The sequence below is a fragment of the Corylus avellana genome, chromosome ca2 (assembly GCF_901000735.1).
Source record: "Corylus avellana chromosome ca2, CavTom2PMs-1.0".
NCBI classification, from domain to species: Eukaryota; Viridiplantae; Streptophyta; class Magnoliopsida; order Fagales; family Betulaceae; genus Corylus; species Corylus avellana.
This window is the reverse complement of record NC_081542.1, coordinates 9,508,964-9,529,694: the sequence shown is the minus strand read 5'-3', so window position 1 is coordinate 9,529,694 and position 20,731 is coordinate 9,508,964. Positions and strand designations below refer to the sequence as shown.

The following is a 20,731-nucleotide window of genomic DNA, read 5'->3' as shown; positions in this document are numbered from 1 at the left end:
TTGAGGAAGATCTGGCTGGTCATTTTCATCACCAAAATGGAAGTGGTGATTTTTCAACAGGGCCCCCCACAATGGAGGTACAGGATACAGGTTACGGTTGCCGAACAGAAACCTAAATCTGAGGTACAAACATTACAGAAGATACATACTTCTCTCATCACTGAATATACCCTAAAAATGTACTTGCATTTAATGGAGAAGAAGCTAAAAGTTATCCCAATCTGTGGTTAGAAGAGCAAACAAGTTGCATACAGAGTTTCATCTGTCAGCAAGCTTCAAAATGTGCGGTATCCTCCCCAACTGCATTGTCTTCACATCTCTCACAAAAGATGTGTATATTTTCATAATCTGCAAGAAACAAGGTTAGCTGTCAGCAAATTCAAATCAAGATTGCTTTGCCTATATATAAAACATGTAGATAAAAGCCCTGAAGTTAACATTGGAAACTTCAGCTAGCAGTAGATCATACACCATTGAGATGAAATATCAAGGATGAGCAATAACACAAAACCCTTCCACCCTTACACTTCTATGCAGATTGGTAGCATTTCTTCTTAACCAATGACCCACTGGCCTTCAGTGCATATATTATGTTCATTTCTTTAGTAGCAAGAACTTCCAATAACGAAACAATATATAACAGTGATCATTTACTCTTCAGTAAATTTTGTTACAATGCAGAGAAAACTGCTTTAATAGTGTAATTATACAAGTCTAATCAATCATAAAATACTACTGAAAGGTGTAAGTTAATCTTCCGATAATGTATAATGGGGATTATTATCATTCATCACAAAGAGAAGGTAAAAATAGTTTGAAGAGTGCTTTACCAGGGAGTAGAAACTGAATCCTGCCTTCATCAAGATAGGAAGGATTTATGCATATGGGGGAAGGAGTGAAGGACTACCCCATTGTATAGCTCCTTATTTGCGTTCAGACAACTGAACAGCACTCAATAAACAATATTTAAAATTATGTATATATGCAATACATATTGCTCTGCTATACAAGTCCTTAAGGTATGTTTGTAATAACGCTACAAACTGCAATCTTTGTGTTTTCTAGTGGAAAACCTAATAACGCTATAAAGCATATACAGATATGCCAGAACCATTCCAGGGTTTACAAGATTATAAACTTTTGAGACTACCAATTCCAAAATATATCAAATAGTAATTAAGAACGATAAAATGTGTATCTTCTACAAGAATAATTTTCCTTGTTTTTTGAAGGGCTACTACAATAGAGACTACCAAGTATTTTTGACAATTATATTAAAATTAATATTGGCCCTTCCTATCTTATACCCTCCAATTTTCAAATTTATAAATATTGTCATATGATGCCTGGCTACATCAATAATAGAGTCAAAACTAGTTTTGATGAGCAGGGCTTGATTTCAAATGACTGCCCTACAGCAAAGTAACAGACAAAAATAGTCGCACATGCATGATGATGTGCTCATCTATGTGAGTTTTAAGATTCCCATATGATTGTGTGCAAAATACAGAACATACTCATCCAAAAAAATTAAAATACAGAAGGTAAAAGTCAGATGTGTTCCTCTTCTTTTTTATTTTTCAAACTAAATTTTGTGTCCTCTGTTCTCTCTCTCTCTCTTTTTTTTTTTCAAACTAAATTTCTCCTATTAGTTAAAAGCATCTACATCCCAATGAAAGATCATTTAACTTTGCCCCTACTTATTTCAGTCCTCTGGGTTTCTACATTTCACTCATCTTGTCAACAAAGCGGAACGTTAGGATTTTCATTCAAATCTCAAAAGGACCACACAGTAACTTAGCCTAAAAAAAAAAACTCAGCACAGTGAGTCACAATACATTAAAACATAAGAGATAATGCCAATACAGGTTGCAACAATGCAGTAAGAGTGATATGATGATGCAACTAATGGCTACTGAAGATCTTGATGATTGTGGGGAAATGACATAAGACGTTGGCATCCTTTAACAGTGCATCTATTCTGATGGAATAAAAGGGGAGGAGACAGCAGAGCACTTGCAAGATGTAAATGAGCTTAACATCAAACAAAAGAAAACAGATAAGGATACAGAGGAGGATATAAGTGTAGATAGAATTGCTGAGGCCTGATGACTTTAAGACTGCAAAATTACATGAATAAACTATGTCAAAAGCTATACATATTTGACTCAAATTAAATATTGCTTAAATTAGAAAGATGAATAACTAGAATACTCACTTCACAAGGTGAAGCTACTCAGATTTATCGTGGTAGTCAGGATACTGCCTTCCTGCAGAATAGCGGCTAGGTTGGTCATGGAATTCCCTAAGAAATAATTTATCTTGTCTGACATGCTTGATGCCAGTGGAGAGATCATCTTCGCGCATGTCAAGGGATTCTGAAGGATTGTATCGATCCTCAAAGGCATTTTGTCCCAGAAAGTCTGAACTAACATTTTCATATCTGTTCCTTCGCCGTCTATGCTCAACTTTTGATTTCTGTTCATCCTTTCTCACACTTATATCATTCACAGAATTTGAAACAGAAGAAGATGATCTACTATTATCATATCTTGACATGCCAGAAGATGGATGCTGGATTCTGGCCACCTCCAGATCATCTTGCTCTAATAGATGACTACTTCGGACATATGACCGGCCACGACTTTTGTATCTTTCTGGGCTTCTTGAATAATTATCCCCATCATGTTTGCTATGACTGACGATTCTCTGATCTACATTTACATGGTGCTCATGAAGGCTTCGTCTTGGCTGCTCATAGTCTTTAGGAGAAGCATCTTTGAAACTGTTAGATCTCTTAATATAATCAGAGTGTGACTGTGTCCTGTTATTATATTGGCTACCTTCGTTTCCTGCATAACTGCTTCCTATTGGCTCATCAACACTGGTGGTGATGTCATGAGCAGATGGAGATTCAGATAGAAACATTCCTCCATCTTCAGTTCCCTGTACGAAGCACCCAATCCCTCCAGCTTTCTTAATTTCTGCCATGTATTCCTCTATTATATCCCTCGTAACCTTTGATAAAGTGTAACAAAAACAGGGCATTAATGAAAGGAGGGGTTGAAAAAAAAAAAAAAAAAAAAAAAAAAAAGCTTGGTGCCAAGACTGAGCTGCGATGGGACAAAATATATGAACATAAGAAAACCAAAGACATGTACAAATACTCTAGTCAGAGTGGTGAACTTCATTTTAGCACAACATACGCGCACACACATATATAAGAAATTTTATTTGAAAGAGAATCCAGTGTATACAAAAGATTTTACCAAAATATTATAATCTAAAATTCACTATCAATCATCCAATCATACAATGATCTCAAGAGTAGAAATTTTAGCCCAATCCAAGAAAATTAAATGCCATTGAATGTCCAATTATCCTCTCTCTGTGAATAGCCCACATAAGACAGACCAGGACAGTTTCATATTAAATCACTGCTAACACCGACACATCCTTTTCCAACTGAAGTACACGACCTTCTCAAGCAATAAAGCCCATAGAGTCAATGCTAGTGACCAGCACTCCTCCTTAGGCAATAAAGCCCATATAGTAATACTAGTGACCAGCGCTCTCTTGCAACAGGTGGCCCTATAAAGTATGGCGGTGTTTTATAACCATAAAGATACTTGTAATTAAATGGATTCACTTTCACACAAGTTCTTCCAATAAATTTAAGACAGCTGTTCTTCCTAATTTTAGAAAAAAATTAGGCAAAGTTGGTCAAGCCTTAAGACGCTTGGGCATAGTGCATAAGCCAGAGTAGAGCAAGAGCCAAGAGCACTTCTAAGGCATGCGTAGACCTATGATCATATCTAGCGGGTAGTACTCTCCCCATCACAAAAACATGTGTCTTGGTCCTATGATCATTTTATATTAGAGACAAGCACCACTTTAATGAATTTTTCTTTTTCCCCCCTTTTTTTTTTTTTTTTTTTTAATATATATGGAAGATGGTTCTGTCTTGCCTTATGTGTGCCTTCAAAGGGAAAGAAATAATCAAAGTTTTGAAGATTGTGAACAGACGGTGGTAGAATTAAAGGATTTTTTCTTCACCTTGGACAGTTGTTTTAGGCTACCTTCCTCCCCAACAAGCAACGGCTGCGTACTACCCACTCCATTTCCTTTTCTTATTTTTAGATATATTGGATTGCGGGATGGAAGGCAAAAGTACTCAATTATATTTTTCTTAATCTTCTTCCTTCTTTTAGCTAGGTGTTTCCCTTGTATACTTGAGTTGAGCCTTTTGCACATTTTAATGAATTACATGTACTTATTATAATAACAACAATAATGACAATAATAATAAGGAGAAACTTCACTTACCCTCCTGGTCTTTTATCGCTTTCGAAATTACTCCTATAAACTTTGAAAACTCTCAATTTCTGGTATCCAAGTTTAAAAAGTTCGCAATGTCATGCTACCATTGGAGTTTGGGGTTAAATAAGATGGTAAATGGGTGAAATATCCCTTATACCCCTATTAATTTTTGAAAATTACAAAATTACCCCAATTAAAAGGGTATTTTGGGAATTTTCACATACTTCTTAGGATTTAATAGAAAATCTTAACGGAGAGGGTGAAAGTACAAACTCTTTTAAACTTAGATACCCGACATTGAGAGTTTTTAAAGTTTAGGAGAGTGATTGCAAAAGCGGTGAATATTAGGGGGTTAAGTGAAGTTTCCCTTAACAAGAATGATGACAACAACAACAACAATACCTAATACTAACTCCACCAAGGGTGGTGGTTCAATGGCCCAAGGAAGTTCTCAAGTGGTCAGGGCATGTACTAAGGCTTGAGTTTGAATCTCCGTAATGGAGAATCTACATATATGCCTGATTAGTATTAGCCGCCTTAGATTCCCATTGATGTCCTGGAAGAGCTGGGTCAGGCTATGGTTCAGTCGGACTTGAGGGAGCGCTTGCGATTCCCACCGTCTAGGCTCCTCTTGTGTGGCTCCCAGAGGGTAGGTACTACTATGGTCATGCTCAGGTAAGATAGCCACGATTGGTCTACCCAGCCTATCCTTTTTTGCTTAGAGAAAAAAAAAAATACTAACAATGACGATACAAATAATAATGACAAAAAACTGCTTCTTACCTGTAAAGTTGTTCTCTTCCCCTTTTTGCCACGATATGACATTCTTCGGCGTTTGTAGTCCCTTTCTTCAGCCAATAACTCCTCTCTAGTCTTAGTCCTGTTTGATTCCTGGCATAAACACAATATTTTGGAGTTATGAGATTAAGAGAAAGTTAATTAACAAAAAAATAGAAAGAGAATAAGAGTTAGTCAATCTGCCTATTATAACCAAAATTGCGGAACAGAGAAGAAGTATAAGACAACATGCTTGTGAAAAACATGTTGTCCCTTGTTCAAGAGGAAAACTTTTGGGCTGCTCTTAACTTTATTCTTCAGCTGTTTAAAGTCATAATTTAATGCACTTATCCACTACTATACATTTTAATCATTAAAAATAAACTGAATTTCTTGGTTTGATGAAATAATATCACACGATTCACACCTCCTCTAAAGCCAAGGGTTAGACAACAATACTTCCAGAAAAGCAGTAACAGACTAGTAGAGATAATCTTAGAAAAGCAGCTAGTGTTCCAGCAATTTTCAATTTTCTTGTATTTGACATAATTGTGGCAGGAGAGATTACCAAACAATGTGGTTAATTATTATGCATAAATCACATGTAAGAGCATTCCCAATGGCTTATGTATATTTTTATGCAAAATGGCTAACCAAAACTTACTTTTTCTAGTTTAACTATCCACTTTTCAAAGCCTGCATCTAACCGTTTATCTAAATTTCGTCTCTATTTATTAAAATAATCATTTAAATTTTTTTTATTAAAAACCCATCTCCACCAAATACACAAAATGAAACCCCATCTGCTGTGACCACTACACTGCTCTCCAGCATCACCAACCCAAGATCACTGGAAATCACACAATCATCGCAGCAAACCAAACACAGTCATCACAACATCACCAAAAATCACCTAATCCGCCATAAAGAAAGCAAGAGAACTTTGACACTCTGTACAATGCTCTGGCAAACCCAACATTACAATCCCCCTCGCCAGAACAAACCACTCCTGGCACGAGATCAATAAGAGTTTCTGGATCTGAAATCTCAAGCACAAAAATTTCCTTAATAACCCTGTCCCACCATCATCAATGTCCTGCCCAGTCCCCATGCAATCAAAATCAACAGTTCCTTTTTTTTTTTCCAATTCAGCATTTGTGCCGCTGGTGCATTTGGCGATATTCCTTGCTGCTGCTTCGAACCCAGTTAACTTTTTTCTCTTCCTGACATTGATGTTGTTGTTGAAGTGTTGGAATTGAAGGCTAGTAGAAGTCTAACAAGATGACGATTTTATTGAAGGTGTTGAAAATGAAAAGTCTTAAGCAGGAGAGGTACATGAAAACGATATGAGTAGCAGGGGGAGAAGGGAGAGGCAGAGGCAGAAGCAGGTTTAACAAAGACGAAGACAATGGGAGAAGAGAGAAAAAGATGTGTTCAGAAATGTGTAGAAGAAAGAGAGAGCAAGTGAGAGAAATAATAAACAGCGATGCGTTTGTGTACAAGTCACACTGTACACAAATGGGTCAAAAATGTAAAATGCATTTTGTTTGCATAACCCGATGGATGGAGTTTTTTGTGATTTGCTTAGCTATTTTGGCTAAAAGGAGAAGATGCTCCTTCAAAAAAAAAGGGAGAAGATGCATAATCCATTGGGGGTGCTCTAAACATAAACAAACTTCCAAATCCATAGTTTTAAACAACCATCTCAAAGTTTAGAATGAACTTCCCCTTCAACTGAAAGCCCATACGTGCATCATCAATGGCACATCACACATGCAGACGGACGCATATAGACAAGGCTTAATGTCACAAGGTGACTCGCATCATCATCATAAATGGAATCATCCAGTTATCCATAATGGCAAAAAATCGGCTAGTTTTCTGGACCATGATCCAAATTTTAGAACATAACAAATGCAAAACCTTAGACATTTAAGACCTGCATAAATTTTAAGGCAATTGAATTTTCAAGTCGAGCAAATATGAATACAATCTCGAAAAGCATTACTTTAAAAGCCAGGGCACCGGGACTGAGATAGAAACTTGACTTTGTAATGTTCACCAACTGACATGAGGCTCTCCAAAATATTGGTCCAAAAATTGCAAATGAAGAGAATCAGAAAAAGAAGAAGGAAGAGTCATCCAATTAAACAAGCAGCGTAAAAATGAAGACTTCAGCATGTCAGTAGGGGTCTCCACCCCATTAAGAGTCCAATTATTTCTTTCACGCTGAATGTCCTTAAAGATGCACTTTAGAGGTTCATGTTTAGGTTGTGCTGCCAAGTCAAGAAACTTAAGTCATATTTTATTACCATGACAGCAAGTGGACTAGGTTTATGCATTTTAAACTGACTGCAAACAATTATTGTGGCTGCTTCAACCTAAACAGGGCTGTTCATATTTCTACCAGCAGCTCTTTACCACTGCTGTTAAAAATTCATATTCATACTTTATTGAACTCCTCCCCCCTCCCCCCCAATCTCTCCCCAAATCAAAACAAAAGTCATTCCTCAGACTGATGAATGATCACAATGTTTGGTCACATGAGGGGTGAGGGGGAGGGGGAGGGGAAGGGAAAGGGAAAGGATATGAGTAATGGAAAAAGAAAGGGAGAAGAAAATGATGGAGTTATTCCTTGGATATGTTTGGATGCAAGGAAGAAGAAATGAATGGAAAAAAGAGAGGATTGTACTCCTGTAGTGTAGTTTCACATGACGAAGAGAATAGGAAAGCAGCAGCAAAAAAAGAAATTTACTATCACATAATAGGTAACTAATTCATTATAAGGGCATAGAAATAATTTAAAAATCAAATTCACGCATTCCCTCTCCCATATCACCCAATAAAAAAGTCGAAAAATCGTGGGCCCCATGGAGAGATGTTCCCCCCATCCTTTACTTCTAACCAAACAAAGGGAAAAAGCCTCTCCCTCTACCCCTTTTATTCCCCAACAAAAGTTAGGATTTAAGTACCTGATAAGATGACCTTTGCCGAGGGAGTCCATCATGCTCAATTATAGGCCTGTAGTTAGGACGTCTCTTCCGCTCCTCATCAGCTTTCTGTGACACATAATCATGCTCAGCTCTCCTACAAAATAGAAAGAAGCTTACTTCAGCATTTATTATGAATACTAAAAACTGGTATATCTTTTTTCTTTTTTTTTTTTTTATAAGTAATGTTGTATATATAAAAAATGCATAAGACGCCCCAAAGTAAACAGAAAGTATACACAGGAAAACCAAAGCTAGCCCACCAAAGCCCCCCATAAGAGAACCCAAAAAAACCCTAAGCCCTCAAAGACGGACCCTAGACCCAAAACTGGTATATCTGTCAAGGCTAAAACTGTACTATATAAAAATAGGAGAAGATCTAAAAGCATAAGCCAAACATGTTGGAATGCAAGAATGAAATAGTGACTTTGTTCAAAGAGAAATGCTATACTTCCCAAAAACATTTCTCCATAATTTGCTCCTCAAATGATGTGTCACAATCTTATGAAATCTATTATTCCTCCTGTTCAAAACTACATATATTCACCAAATATCATAAACAAGACTACAGTAAACACTACTAGTCTTCTCGCAGGTATATCATATGGATTTGCCATCTCTCTGTAAATAACAGCAGATTTAGATGCCAATTTGCATGTCCAAGACCATATAAATTTCATACAAATACGTTCTTCAATTAAACCAATAATAAAGCAACTTTAAAAAAGGAGAAAAGATAAGAGTGACAAATGTGGAAAAAAAAATAATGACAAATGAAGTTTTGTATAAGTAAAATAAAATGAAGGATTGCATATATAAAATTTTCTCCAAAAAATTCCAGTTAAAAAATATATCAGAAGGACATGTATATATATCTCCCAGACAAGAGTATCAAAGGTGTCAAATAGTTAAATTTAGCTTATGTGAATTTTTTCCCTAGGCAAGGCATGAAAAGTATTATAGAGAAATGAGAGTAAAGTTACACCATGGAAGCTATCATTATGCAGGGATCCCTCTTCTTCCAAATTAGCAAAGGGTAAAAAAGTAAAAGGAAAACAGATTCGGCATAATTAACCCTATCTTATTCAAATAATTGGAAATTAAGGAAATGAAACATGGCCATAACCCAATTAACCCTATTATGTGTTACTAGTTTTAGCCACCCAGCAAGTACCTGGTTCAACTATTCCGGTTCATTGCGCAATGACAATATCTTGTTTGTTGATGCAAGAATGTAGAGCTTGTTAAACTTGACATGATAAATAGCCATATTGTTCTTATATTCCAATCCACCTACATAATTTTTGACCACTTATAAAGCAAGGGTACGAATACCACAACCTAAAAATTCTTCAAAAAAGTAGGAAGTGAACAAGCAAGGTAAAGGTATTGAATAAATATCGTAATGTCAAAATGTTGGTGAAATTGTTGAAAATTTTTATCGTTTAGGCATCCTTGTTGATACATACATAATTAGGATGTATGTCCCTTACCCTTCCTATGTTATACAAACTTTTTAATTTCTACAACTATTTTCCTCAACCATTGTGCAAATAACAAGGTGCATCATATGTATGTCCAAAAGTATTGGACAAGTATCAGATACAATTAATACACTTTCACCAAGTATCAGACACATATTGGAAGCATCCAGAAAGTACTCATATGTGATACAGATATGACTTCCATGTAGAAATATCCATTATACACATGAAATTTTTAGCATGAAATAACTTCTAACTAATAAAACTGGAAGTGTACATGATGTACACCACAGAAAACAAACAAGAGCAACCTTTAAATAAAAGAAAGCAAACTACAAATGCATCTTCCAATGCTCTTCTACCTCGTTTGTTGTGTCTGACAACAGTGATCATATCATAATTGAGACAACACATACAAATCAAAATAGTAAACAATAACGTTCGATAAGAATCGTAAAATACAGGCAATACATACGTAAGCGGTTGAGAAACCCGAAAACCCTTAGTCTTCTCTTCGAATAAAGCCCGTTCATGCAATGCAGCAACCGCTGCTACGATTTGTGACACAGAAATGACCTTTCCTGTAACAGTGAGATTCAGCTCATTCTGAGAGTGAGAAGCTTCTTCTTTTAGAGTAGGAGACGCAGTCATCATCAACCCCCGCGCAGCAGCCTCCGATATACACTGTTTAAGCATGTCAATTGCAAAGAGCTTCCCATTCGTTTCCCCATACAGAATAGAGAGCTGAGATGCGAACCAAATCAATGCCTGAACCAAAACGGGGCACCCCTTGTTCTGATCCCCATCCAAACTCGAAGCTTCCCGCACGATCGCCTTGAGGCACAGCGTAAACAGCGAAAATATATGGTCTGCCATAGCGACATCAATCACAACACCATAACGCGGGGAACTGGCAAACACCCAATTCATCAAATCGCGCTCTCTAACCATCCTCGTCCCCCAAGAAAGCGCACGAAGAACACTACACGAGTAGGCACTCGGATAATCACTCCAGGCCTCGCATTCGCCTCGAATCGCCAGCAGCTCCGATGGAAGAATCCTGAAAAGGCACTGCTCCCCAAGCCCCTCAATCTCTCCTGTCGCGCATTCGACGGATAGAAAGCCCGGAATCGTCAACGTCTTCTTTGCAGCATGTGGGATGGGGAAGCGAACGACGCCCGGGCACTCGTCGTAGAAAGAATTGGGAGCGGGGCCGTCGAAAGAGAAGCAGAGTTGATCGGAGCCGGGAAGGGGATGAGGAGAAGGTTGGTAAAAAGGGTGGTGTTGGTGGGATTTGCGTGGGATGTGATTGGGGTTGTGAGGCTTCAGAGGGAGGAGAGTGGAGAGGGAGTGAAGGGTTTGGTGGGAGAGGTGGATGAGGCTTTTGAGGGACGAGAGTGTCGTGGACAGGTCGGCGAGGGGTGGAGGCGGAGGCGGAGGCGGAGGGTTATGAGGCTGAGAGTAAAAGGGGTTTGGGGGAAGGAAAGGGAAAGGTGGGTTGGAATATGGGGTAGAAGAGGAAGGATTCATGGGTTCAATTCAGAAGAGAGAGAGAGAGAGCATTGAGTGGGTGGCTCTGCTCCGGTGAATGAGGCGATCGCCGTTTCCGGTGAGAGTTAACTCCAAAACATTTAAAAAAGAAAACGAGTCAATCTGAAATGATAAAGAACCCAACATTTAAAAAAGTAATTGAAATAGAAGTTTATACCCAATTATACAAGTGAAGTGAATTCTCTTCAACTTCCTAAATTTGCTATCTATTTTAAATAAAGATAAATGATAAAAATTATTTTACATTTCATTTTTAAATAATTTATTTATTCTTTTTTCAACATTCATATATTTGAAAATTTGTATTTTTTTAAAGCTCATATTTTAAAATTTGTCTTTCTTAAATGTCATATTTTAATTTTAATTTTAATTTTTAATAATTATATTTTTCAAAATTTGTCTTTTTCTTAACGGTCTCTTTAAAATTTGCCTTTCCTTGACTGCTATATATATTCAATGTAAATAATACAATTTCTTCTCCAATTTTCATTCACCTCAGGAATAATCTCATTTGATAAGAAATGAAAATAATAATAATAATAATAATAAATGAGAGGCGAGAAAGTGGTCAAATTTTAACTTTTTATTTTAATATAATTTTTTTTAAAAAAAATATTTGGGGAGTGAATTACTCCCCATATTTGGGAGAAATGTTCATGCTCTCCAAAATTTTCACCAAATTGGGGCAAAAAGAAGCATTTTAACATTTTGGTTCCCCAAATTACCCAGGAAATTAACACTCAAACGTGGCTGATGAGCACCTTAATCATTATGTTCTGATCTTAAAGGTACAAAATCTAAACAATAATGCTATAAGAGAAATGTTATATTCACACTATTACACAATGGTTTTTTATTTTTTTTTTTATTTTATTTATTTTTTTTTTTAACTCAATGTTGGATCAGTTATTATTAAAACAAAAAAATAAAGTGTGAGTTGAAACTGCAACGTAAGCATTACTCAAATATAAAAAGTCACTTGAAATACATTGACATTTTTAAGAATTTATAAATGATAAAAAGTAATTATAGTTTTTACACTCATTTATTTCACATAAGTTGATATGACATGTTTTAATTTTTTAATTTTTCTTTTAAAATAATTGACACGGAAAGTTACTTAAAATACGTCACATAAAACCATGTAAATAGATGTGGAGGTTAGCATAATAATGATGCTTTGGAACCCCTACTCGCACTATTGATCTTTTCAAAATTTCTTGAATGATTTCACCTATTGTATCTTAAAGAATCACTTTTAAAAGATGTTTTATATCTCATTTTTTATTTTTGAGAATGAGTAAAGCAAAATGAGAACTTATAGAAATATGAAAGGAGTTTATTTTTTTTATTTTATTTATTATAAAGCTTAGTTTCACCTAGCAACTAGGTAATGTGGGACTTAGCATTCATGATTATCTTTATAAACCACCTACTCAATATAAGCTTCTTCTCATCTTTTCAATATTGGACCAGGGCGTCCTCGTCAGGGCCACGCACTTGACGTTACTAGGTAGCTTTGATACCATTTATAACAACCTAAGAAAAAGTGCTAGCCATATTTGTGCTATCACCCCAAAATGATTAGTCAATTTGAAGTTTCTCTATAATTCATTATAAAGTATAGTTTCACCTAGTAACTAGACAATGTGGGACTTAGCACTCATGATTATCTTTATAAACCATACACTCTATATCGGCTTCTTCTCATATTTTTAATATGGGACCAGAGTGTTACAAGTTAAGTGAAGTTTTTCCTAAAATCTATTAGTTACATATGTTACTAAGCATGTCAACTTTATTGTAGTTAAGACTTCATAATGCAAATATAGTGGTATTTATGAAAGAAAAAGCATAGTGGTGTCAATGTATTGAGTGATGAGGAGGATTTTTTGTTTTTAATTTTTTTATTCTATTCAGTGATGAGGTGGATCTTAATTAGTGTATTTTGTCACATTAATAAGGGAGCTGTTAGTACCCATCATTCCCTTACTTATATCCTGTCCAATTCCTTTTGCAAATCCACTATTGGATTTGCCCATCCGATGTATTGGAGATGGGCAATGAAATTATTATTTCTATCATTTTTCCATTAATAATGATGTTTCCAATGTTACTTATACCAAACTATTGTTTAGAAGTGCCTGCAGCGTTGCACTCACCAGTTAAATCTCCAGAAGCCAGAAAGAGAGGATTCTCCTTTGAATGATGAGAAGAAAGGGATCTAACCAAGTTTCTTGCTTGTTTTCCTCTTTGGTCACTGTTGCTGCTAAATCATCCAACCAATCAAACCTATCCATAGAAGCCAATTCTAGCATCAACAAGATTATCAGAATCATTAACGACCATCCATTTCCTGATCAACCACTTCAACCTACCCTTCTCCACTGCATTCCTTCACCTGTTCTCTCCAACACCTTCGCGGAGAATGTTCTTGGTCGCCTCTTTGCAGCCCACTCCAATGGTCTCAAAGCGCTTGAATTCTTCAAATTTTACCTCAATCATTCCCAGTTCTGTCCAAGTTCAGATGCTTTTGAAAAGACGCTTCACATTCTTGCACGGATGCGATATTTTGATAAAGCTTGGGAACTGATGGAAGAAATCCAACAAAGACATCCTTCCTTGCTCACCCCCAAGTCGATGAGTATTTTGCTGTCCAAAATTGCAAAGTTCCAATCCTTTGAAGATACCCTGGAGGCATTTCAAAAAATGGAGAATGATGTTTTTGTTGGTAGCAAGTTTGGTACTGATGAATTCAATGTACTGCTTCGAGCATTCTGCACGCAGAGGCAGATGAAGGAGGCACGCTCTGTGTTCCTAAAAATGCATTCTCGATTTCCTCCCAACACCAAGACCATGAATATCTTGCTCTTGGGGTTCAGGGAATCGGGTGATGTTACTGCAGTAGAACTATTCTATCATGAAATGGTCCTGAGAGGTTTTAAGCCAAATAGTATTACTTATAATATCAGAATTGATGCTTACTGTAAGAAAGGTTGCTTTGGTGATGGTTTGAGGCTTCTCGAAGAAATGGAACAGGTGAATTGCTTGCCTACCTTAGAAACAATTACTACTCTGATCCATGGAGCAGGGGTTGTTCGAAACCCAATCAAGGCACGGCAACTATTTGATGAAATTCCTCTGAGGAACTTGCACCCGGATACTGGTACCTATAATGCTTTGATGAGCTCGCTCGTTAGATCAAAAGATGTGAAGTCTGCAGTTGCTTTGATGGATGAGATGGAAGAGAAACATATTGCGCATGACAGTATGACCTATCAAATCATGTTCTCAGGATTGATGAGATCAAATGGCATTGAGGGTGTTTGTGAGCTATACCACAAGATGGTTGAAAGAAATTTTGTGCCCCAAACACGAACAGTGGTGATGTTAATGAAATTTTTCTGCGGGAATCGTCAGCTTGATTTGGGTTTGAAGTTTTGGAATTACCTAGTGGAAAAAGGGTATTGTCCTCATGGCCATGCGTTGGATCTCTTGGTGACAGGACTGTGCTCCCTGGGGAGGGTGCAAGAAGCATTTGAATGCTCCAAACAAGTGTTGGAGAGAGGGAGGCATATTAGTGAGTCAGTGTCTCGGATGTTGGGAAGATTTTTGCTGCAGAGAGGTGAGATGGACAAGTTGAGTACGCTCAACCAGATGATAAAGAAATTACAAGATATTTTGCCGCCATCAGTAGGGCATGCTGCAGGAATTGCTGCCTCAACAGAGAAAAACTAGTATGGTTAATTTTATAGTATACTCCTAATGATTCATTAAACTTTGTTCTAATTATGTATGAAGAGTTTTTTTTCTTGCTGCTTCTCTATAATTTGTGTTATGAGATACTGTACAGTGAACATTATCTTGCCACACCTCCTTTGAAGAAATCATTGGATTTTAGCTATTTTGTACCCGCTGCCTTAAGAGTGCTCAGGCTTTAATAGCAAAAGAGCAGGAAGAAAAGGTGTTCCTACAAGGTATACTTTTTGGTCGATACTATGGAGAGCTGGAATGAACATTCCTTATTTTTCAATAATTGTTGTACTTTTTCCTTCAATAACTGATATGGACGCTAGAACTTCAGTTTAGGCCCTTTGGACTGGACTTTGTCACTTTGAGAACATATTGTCAGGTATTGGCATATTGTCAGGTATTGGGGAGCTGTTTCATTTGCTCCATTTGTTGAGTTTCTATTTTCATGTACTTTGCTTGTTTTAAAAACGAGAGACTCTCTCTCTCTCTCTAGACGAGAGACTCTCACTCTAGAATTCTCCTAGTTTTCTCTATTTCCTCTCTAGCGGAGGCGCGTGCAGGCGCGTTTCCGCTAGACCTAGGTTCGGGATCGTGGGATGCGTTTGCAATGGACAGGATGGAGCGAAGATTTGTTGTGGAAGCTAAATCGTTCTCTTTTTTGGCGAAAGCGGGCAAGCCTGAGTTGCGCTTGGAAGAAAAGAGAAAAGGGTTCTCTGGCTCTTTTTCTCTGAGCCTCCGATGTTCCGATTGGCTGGCGGACATGGTGGAGGAGGCGCTAAAATCTCAAGGGTCGGAGTTCTTCGCCAAATCATTTCGGGAGGATGAGATGATTTTGAAGATCCATAAGGGCTGCAATAAGGCCGGTCGGTTCTTAGTGGCCGGGGTCTTTGCTGATGGTGTTCGGAAAGGGGTGATTTGGCTCCCTGAGGGCCGTGAAGGTTGGGGTTGGCGCTGCTTTGTGGATGAACTACGGAAATTTTTGGTGTCTCTCGCAGCGAAGACGAAGGGTCTAGGGGGTATACCGAATGCTATTTCGAATCGGTCCTATGCGGCGGTGCTGTCCGAGGATTCTGGTGATGTGAAGCCGGTTGGTGCTCAGTTTCCGATGGTGGGCTGTCCTGAGTTGGTTAAGGGTGGTGGCGGCGATCTAGCGACGAAGTTGATTAGGGTTGTGCGCTCGTTGAAGGCGTATCTGAATAATCTTAGGGCTGATGTGATTCGGGTCTTCTCTATCGGACTGGGCTTTAAGCCCAATTCTTGGTTTGAAGGCTCTTGGGTTCCTGGTCGTTGGAAGAAGCTTCTTGCGAAGCCTGGGCCTGTTCTGGACCGGGCCTGCTTTAGGACGGGCCTGAAGCCTAAACTTATTGTTGGGTTTAGGCGGAGAGCTGGACGCAAGTCTGCTTCTGGGATTCGTGCGGGTCTTGGGTCTGCCCAATCGGAGCAGTCGTCGTCGCTGCTCGTTTCTGCCTCGCCGATGTTCAATCCGGGGTCTTTTCCGGCGACTTCTGTGGTCTCTAACGCAGTGGTTCCCGCGGGTGCGGCTGCTCATGTGATGTCGAGTTTGGGTTCTTCGTCGGAGGGTATTGGGTTTGCTTCGTCGGCAGGTTCTGGGTTTGCTTTGTCGGCGGTTTCTGGGTCGACCTCGCCGGTGACATCTCCGGTGATTCCTTCATCTGCTGAGGCTCCTGGGTTGTCAGTGCAAGACATAGCTCTGGGCAGTGATGATTATCTGTCTCACAGGGAGACAGGGGCCGCGATAGCTAAGCGGGGGGACAGAGCCTCGGATTTTAAGCGAGTGTCTCCTGTTCATGCCGGCTTCCAGCCAGTCCATGCCGGTGACCCTCCTTCTGTCCCTCTTACCTCAGCCCTTTCCTCGTCTGCTGATTCTTCCGCAGGTGTGATGGTGGCTGAGGCTAAGGAGGTTTCTGTCCCTCTTTCCTCGCCGACGCTCACCTCTGATGCCATTGTTGATTCTGGTCTGAACAAATCACAAAAATGGCTGATTGAGTCTTTTCGAGAAGTGGTTAAGGACGATGTCACGCATATGGCAATACTGAAGGACTTGGAGGTGTCTTTTCGTCAGGCAAGCAAGGAAGCTCGTGAGGTGTTGTCCCCTGAGGAGGAACAAAATTTGGCGTCTATGAAGAAAGAAATTGAGAGGTTTTTAGGAGGAAGTGTCTCGGTCCCGCCCTCTTCTACACTATCATCTGGGCAGATGGTTCTGCCGGAAAATCATGATGCAAATTCTGCAGGGGCGTTAGCTTTGGGAGAGAGGTTACGCATGTCTCTGGGCAGTGGGGTTCCTATATATAAGCAAATATTGAGATACTACCGGAGAGCTAAGAAAGAAAGAAGAATTCGGGTGAATGATTCTCTTCTTCTTGAGGCGGTGGAATCTTTTAGTGCTCCGCAGATACATTACCAACCAGTTGCAGGGTTTGTTGCTCAGGCTTCTTCAGAGGTTGCACACGGTCAGGTGGCTATAAGAAAGCCTGATTCTAAGAACTCTAATCCAATGAGGGGCTATCTACGGCGAGGGTTTCTTAACCCAAGTCCGAAAGAGATAAGGGAGTCTCAGTCTTCATCACATGTGGCTATTAAGGATGATGAAGTAGTGGGTGACAACTCTTCGGTCTTGGATGAAGCCTTCAAGTTTGGGGAGCTGCCCCCCGATCCCCTTGATTGGGGGTTGGGTTGCAGTGAAGAGGAGGATCCATATTCAGCGGATTTTCTTCAGGTTATGGACGTCGCCCGGCCTAGGGCTAAAGGAAAAAGGCCTAGGAATAAAAGCAAAAGAGAGCTGTTTAATTTAGAAAGCTCTGTTAACTATGGCAATGCTAGTGCGTCGTCCAGGAGAAGGAAGGGCAGGATTATAGTGTCATAGTCTTTTGTGAAGGGATGAGGGTGTTTGGTTAGTGGGCTTTGCGTTGGTGTGTTTGTTTGAGGGTTTTTGGGTGGTTGTTTGGTTTTTTTGGGTGGGTGTGCTAGGGTTTTGCTTTGGGTTCGCTTTGGCCCCCTTTGTATACTTCGTGTGTAATTAGGGGCGCTTCTCGCTTTTCTCTTTCTTTAATAAAACCTCTTATTACTTATCAAAAAAAAAAACTATCTCCATGGTAAATGGATGAATCCACCATTAAATTTGTATACGGTTCACAAATCTAATTGTTGATATATTGAATTTATATAATGAAATGAAAAAAGGATGAGAAAAATGACATGAATCATTCCTTTTTGATGTCTCAATTACTAGTAATTTGGATCGCAAATGTGAGAGCCTCTATAGAGTTTACCTGAGACTTGTTCGGATAGGAGGACTATATAAAAACTCACATTTATAGTCAAAATTACTAGCAATCTGGATAGTAAAATTGTTGATCTTTGTCGTATAAATCCTTTAACTGAAGGACCTTAGATTATTATTATTTTTTTTAAAAAAAAAAATTTAGAAACAATTATTACATACTTCCCATTCTGTAGTAAGACTATCTATAATACCTGTTACGTCCCAACCCTCAAACAATGTGTAATATATAGTCAAAATACCAACATTAAACCTGAGTGAAAATTTTTCTTATAATTTTGATTTCATCAAAGAATAAACTATTTATACAATTAAAATTCTTACAGACCATCAGTTAGAGCTCTATAGATAACCAATTACTAGTATAAAAAAACATACATTTCCATTAAAACACTCCATAATGTTAAATCAGAGATACCAATTCATTTCTAAGATGTGTTCCACCAATAGCATAATCTGGATCCAACACGTACACTTCAAAATTACAAACCCAAGTCTCATTAGAGTCATGATTTTCAATGGGAACAAATGACTAACCAGACTTCAAAGATTAACTCCAAACAACCAGCTAATTGTACACGGTACACCCTATATTAACTCGACAGCCAAACTGTTCACTCTGAAAAAAAAAAATCGTCTAAAAGTAAACCGCATGGGTAATAGGATTTGGGGAATTACAAGTTTTAGAAAGAAAACATATCTCATTCTATAGCACTGTGAGCTATACAGATTTCCAAAACAATTATTTTAAACAATTGTTTGAGGGATGATTTTTTATTATATTTTTGCTCTCAGTCCATTCAAATTAAATCATGATTTTAAGCTAAAGTCTCATAAAAAAGAGCTCACTGAATCTCTATCAACAATCCTTACATTTTATTGGGTTTATTGCTCCTATCATATTTTATTAGGCTCATTGCCAACAAAGGGCCAGAGGAGGTTACATGGCCAACATGCACGGATTGGATGTCTACCGAGTCAACAATCAACTCAATTTAAGACTTTTAGTTCAAGAGAAATTTTATATAAAAAGAGGACAAATCAAAGATTTCAGTACTACTGTTGAGCGCTCCGATGGAGGCCCTTTCTATTACCATTGAATACATCTTGAAAAAGCCAACTGTCCTAGTGTAGGTGCAAACGTGACAACATACAAAGATTCACATGGGTTGCTTTAAGACATAGATTTCTTGCAAGAATCCACTTGCTCATGGCTTATTTAAGCTTTCAACTAACATTTCTTAAACAATGAACCAAGCACATGAGTTGTCTAATGGGAAAAATGTGGTGGGGGTGGGGGGGAGAGGTGTGGATTTGGTCCAACGGCTTTGCCGTCATACTGTGACTACAAATTGTGCTCGCTTAGCACAATGAATGGGTGATATGAAATCTAACACGAAGGAGGTGTGCAACAAGTTTTTTTTTTTTTTTTTTGATGTCGAGGAGCCTCTCCAAGGCAGGGTCCTTCGAACTCCCTTCTGCAGAGTAAACTCCGATCCCATGTACCGTACCTTCAAAAGTTTTCATACACAGAACTGGTTAAATTGCTGGCTTTTCACTAAAGGGTGTGGCCCTAAGAGATTGTTTGCACAAATAAGGTGTTGAACCTTAGACCTTGAAGGGAGCAAACCTTAAGACCAAGGCTTCCACCACTTGGTTGCAACAAGTTGAATGCTTAAGCCTAAACTTAGTTTATTGAGCTTCGACAAGTCACTCCCTCATGTATTTTCAACCATTAATGCACCTTGGGATTGGGAGTCCAAAGACTGGAAACCACTTTCTCAACAACTTACATTTCTAAGGAACAAAGATTATGTGAGAAACCCAAACAAGCTTTCTTTAGAGTGAAAGTCTTATTTCTTACCAACGCAATTCATTTTCATTTAAACGTTCCTTCAAGATCGATAGGTTTGCTTGACTGAAAATATATATATAAAAGAAAAGAAAACGGAAACAGAGCTTAAAAGAAACCCATGGCCGAAAGTTTAGGCTCCTTTCTGCGGCAGCGTTTCAAATGCAGAGACGGTGTTGTCGAATTTAATCCTATGTAGAGGGGCACCACTTTGCTTGATAGCACAAGCTGTCTTGTCCTCAAGAGGGCAACGTGCTTTCAGCATGGAGAACACGTGATTGTTCAACCTCCTCGCTTTCTTCATTGCTTCCAAAACTCCGTCCCATCCCTTGTTTGAAAGAAAAAGAAACATGAACACCATCAAAGGCAACTTTTAAAATATGACAAGAAATTTGGTACTGCAAATATTTGTCTTAATGTAGAGTGCGTTTGGTGCTATGATTTTCTATACCGAAAGTGCAATTTTAAATAAGTTGGATGAATATGTATCGTTTAACGAAGAAAAAATTGAGTTTTCAAATCACAAGAAAGATGTTGCATTTTTAATGGCCAAATTGCAATTTTACTAAATACTTAACTGTGTTTTTAAAAATCGTGTTTCCAAAAACTCAAATGGACTCTAAGACATAACAATATAACTATAGAAAAGCGTTTCGATAAATATTTTGGCAATCCAAACCTCCATCTCAAGTTGTCTACAGTG

At 38.3% G+C, this 20,731-nt stretch overlaps 3 protein-coding genes across 5 annotated transcripts in view; 1 reads left to right on the top strand and 2 right to left on the bottom strand.

Moving 5' to 3' along the window:
• Positions 1-11,235, bottom strand: LOC132171576 (U11/U12 small nuclear ribonucleoprotein 48 kDa protein). 3 transcript variants are annotated; one of them, XM_059582937.1, is made up of 5 exons: positions 10,047-11,235; positions 8,070-8,184; positions 5,104-5,211; positions 2,219-3,018; positions 1-348 (listed from the first exon to the last, which is right to left on the bottom strand). In XM_059582937.1, the coding sequence occupies exons 1-4, from the start codon at positions 11,099-11,101 to the stop codon at positions 2,233-2,235; spliced, it is 2,064 nt and encodes a 687-aa protein (XP_059438920.1). In that variant the 5' UTR covers positions 11,102-11,235; the 3' UTR covers positions 1-348; positions 2,219-2,232. The 3 variants fall into 3 exon arrangements, with proteins under 3 accessions (XP_059438920.1, XP_059438921.1, XP_059438918.1); XM_059582938.1 differs by lacking the exon at positions 1-348 and adding an exon at positions 1,815-2,141; XM_059582935.1 differs by lacking the exon at positions 1-348 and adding an exon at positions 1,815-2,120.
• A 1,942-nt stretch (positions 11,236-13,177) lies between these two features.
• Positions 13,178-15,026, top strand: LOC132171333 (pentatricopeptide repeat-containing protein At3g61360). The gene has a single exon (XM_059582624.1). It carries the CDS (start codon positions 13,328-13,330, stop codon positions 14,858-14,860), a length of 1,533 nt encoding a protein of 510 aa, XP_059438607.1. The 5' UTR covers positions 13,178-13,327; the 3' UTR covers positions 14,861-15,026.
• Positions 15,027-19,987: 4,961 nt separating this feature from the next.
• LOC132170411 (protein PIR) overlaps positions 19,988-20,731 on the bottom strand; it is a 60,618-nt gene continuing 59,874 nt past the window's right edge. The window contains exon 30 of the mRNA XM_059581392.1: positions 19,988-20,356. Within this exon, the coding sequence (XP_059437375.1) occupies positions 20,162-20,356 (195 nt within the window). The 3' untranslated portion in view covers positions 19,988-20,161. The remainder of the gene's footprint in view (positions 20,357-20,731) is intronic.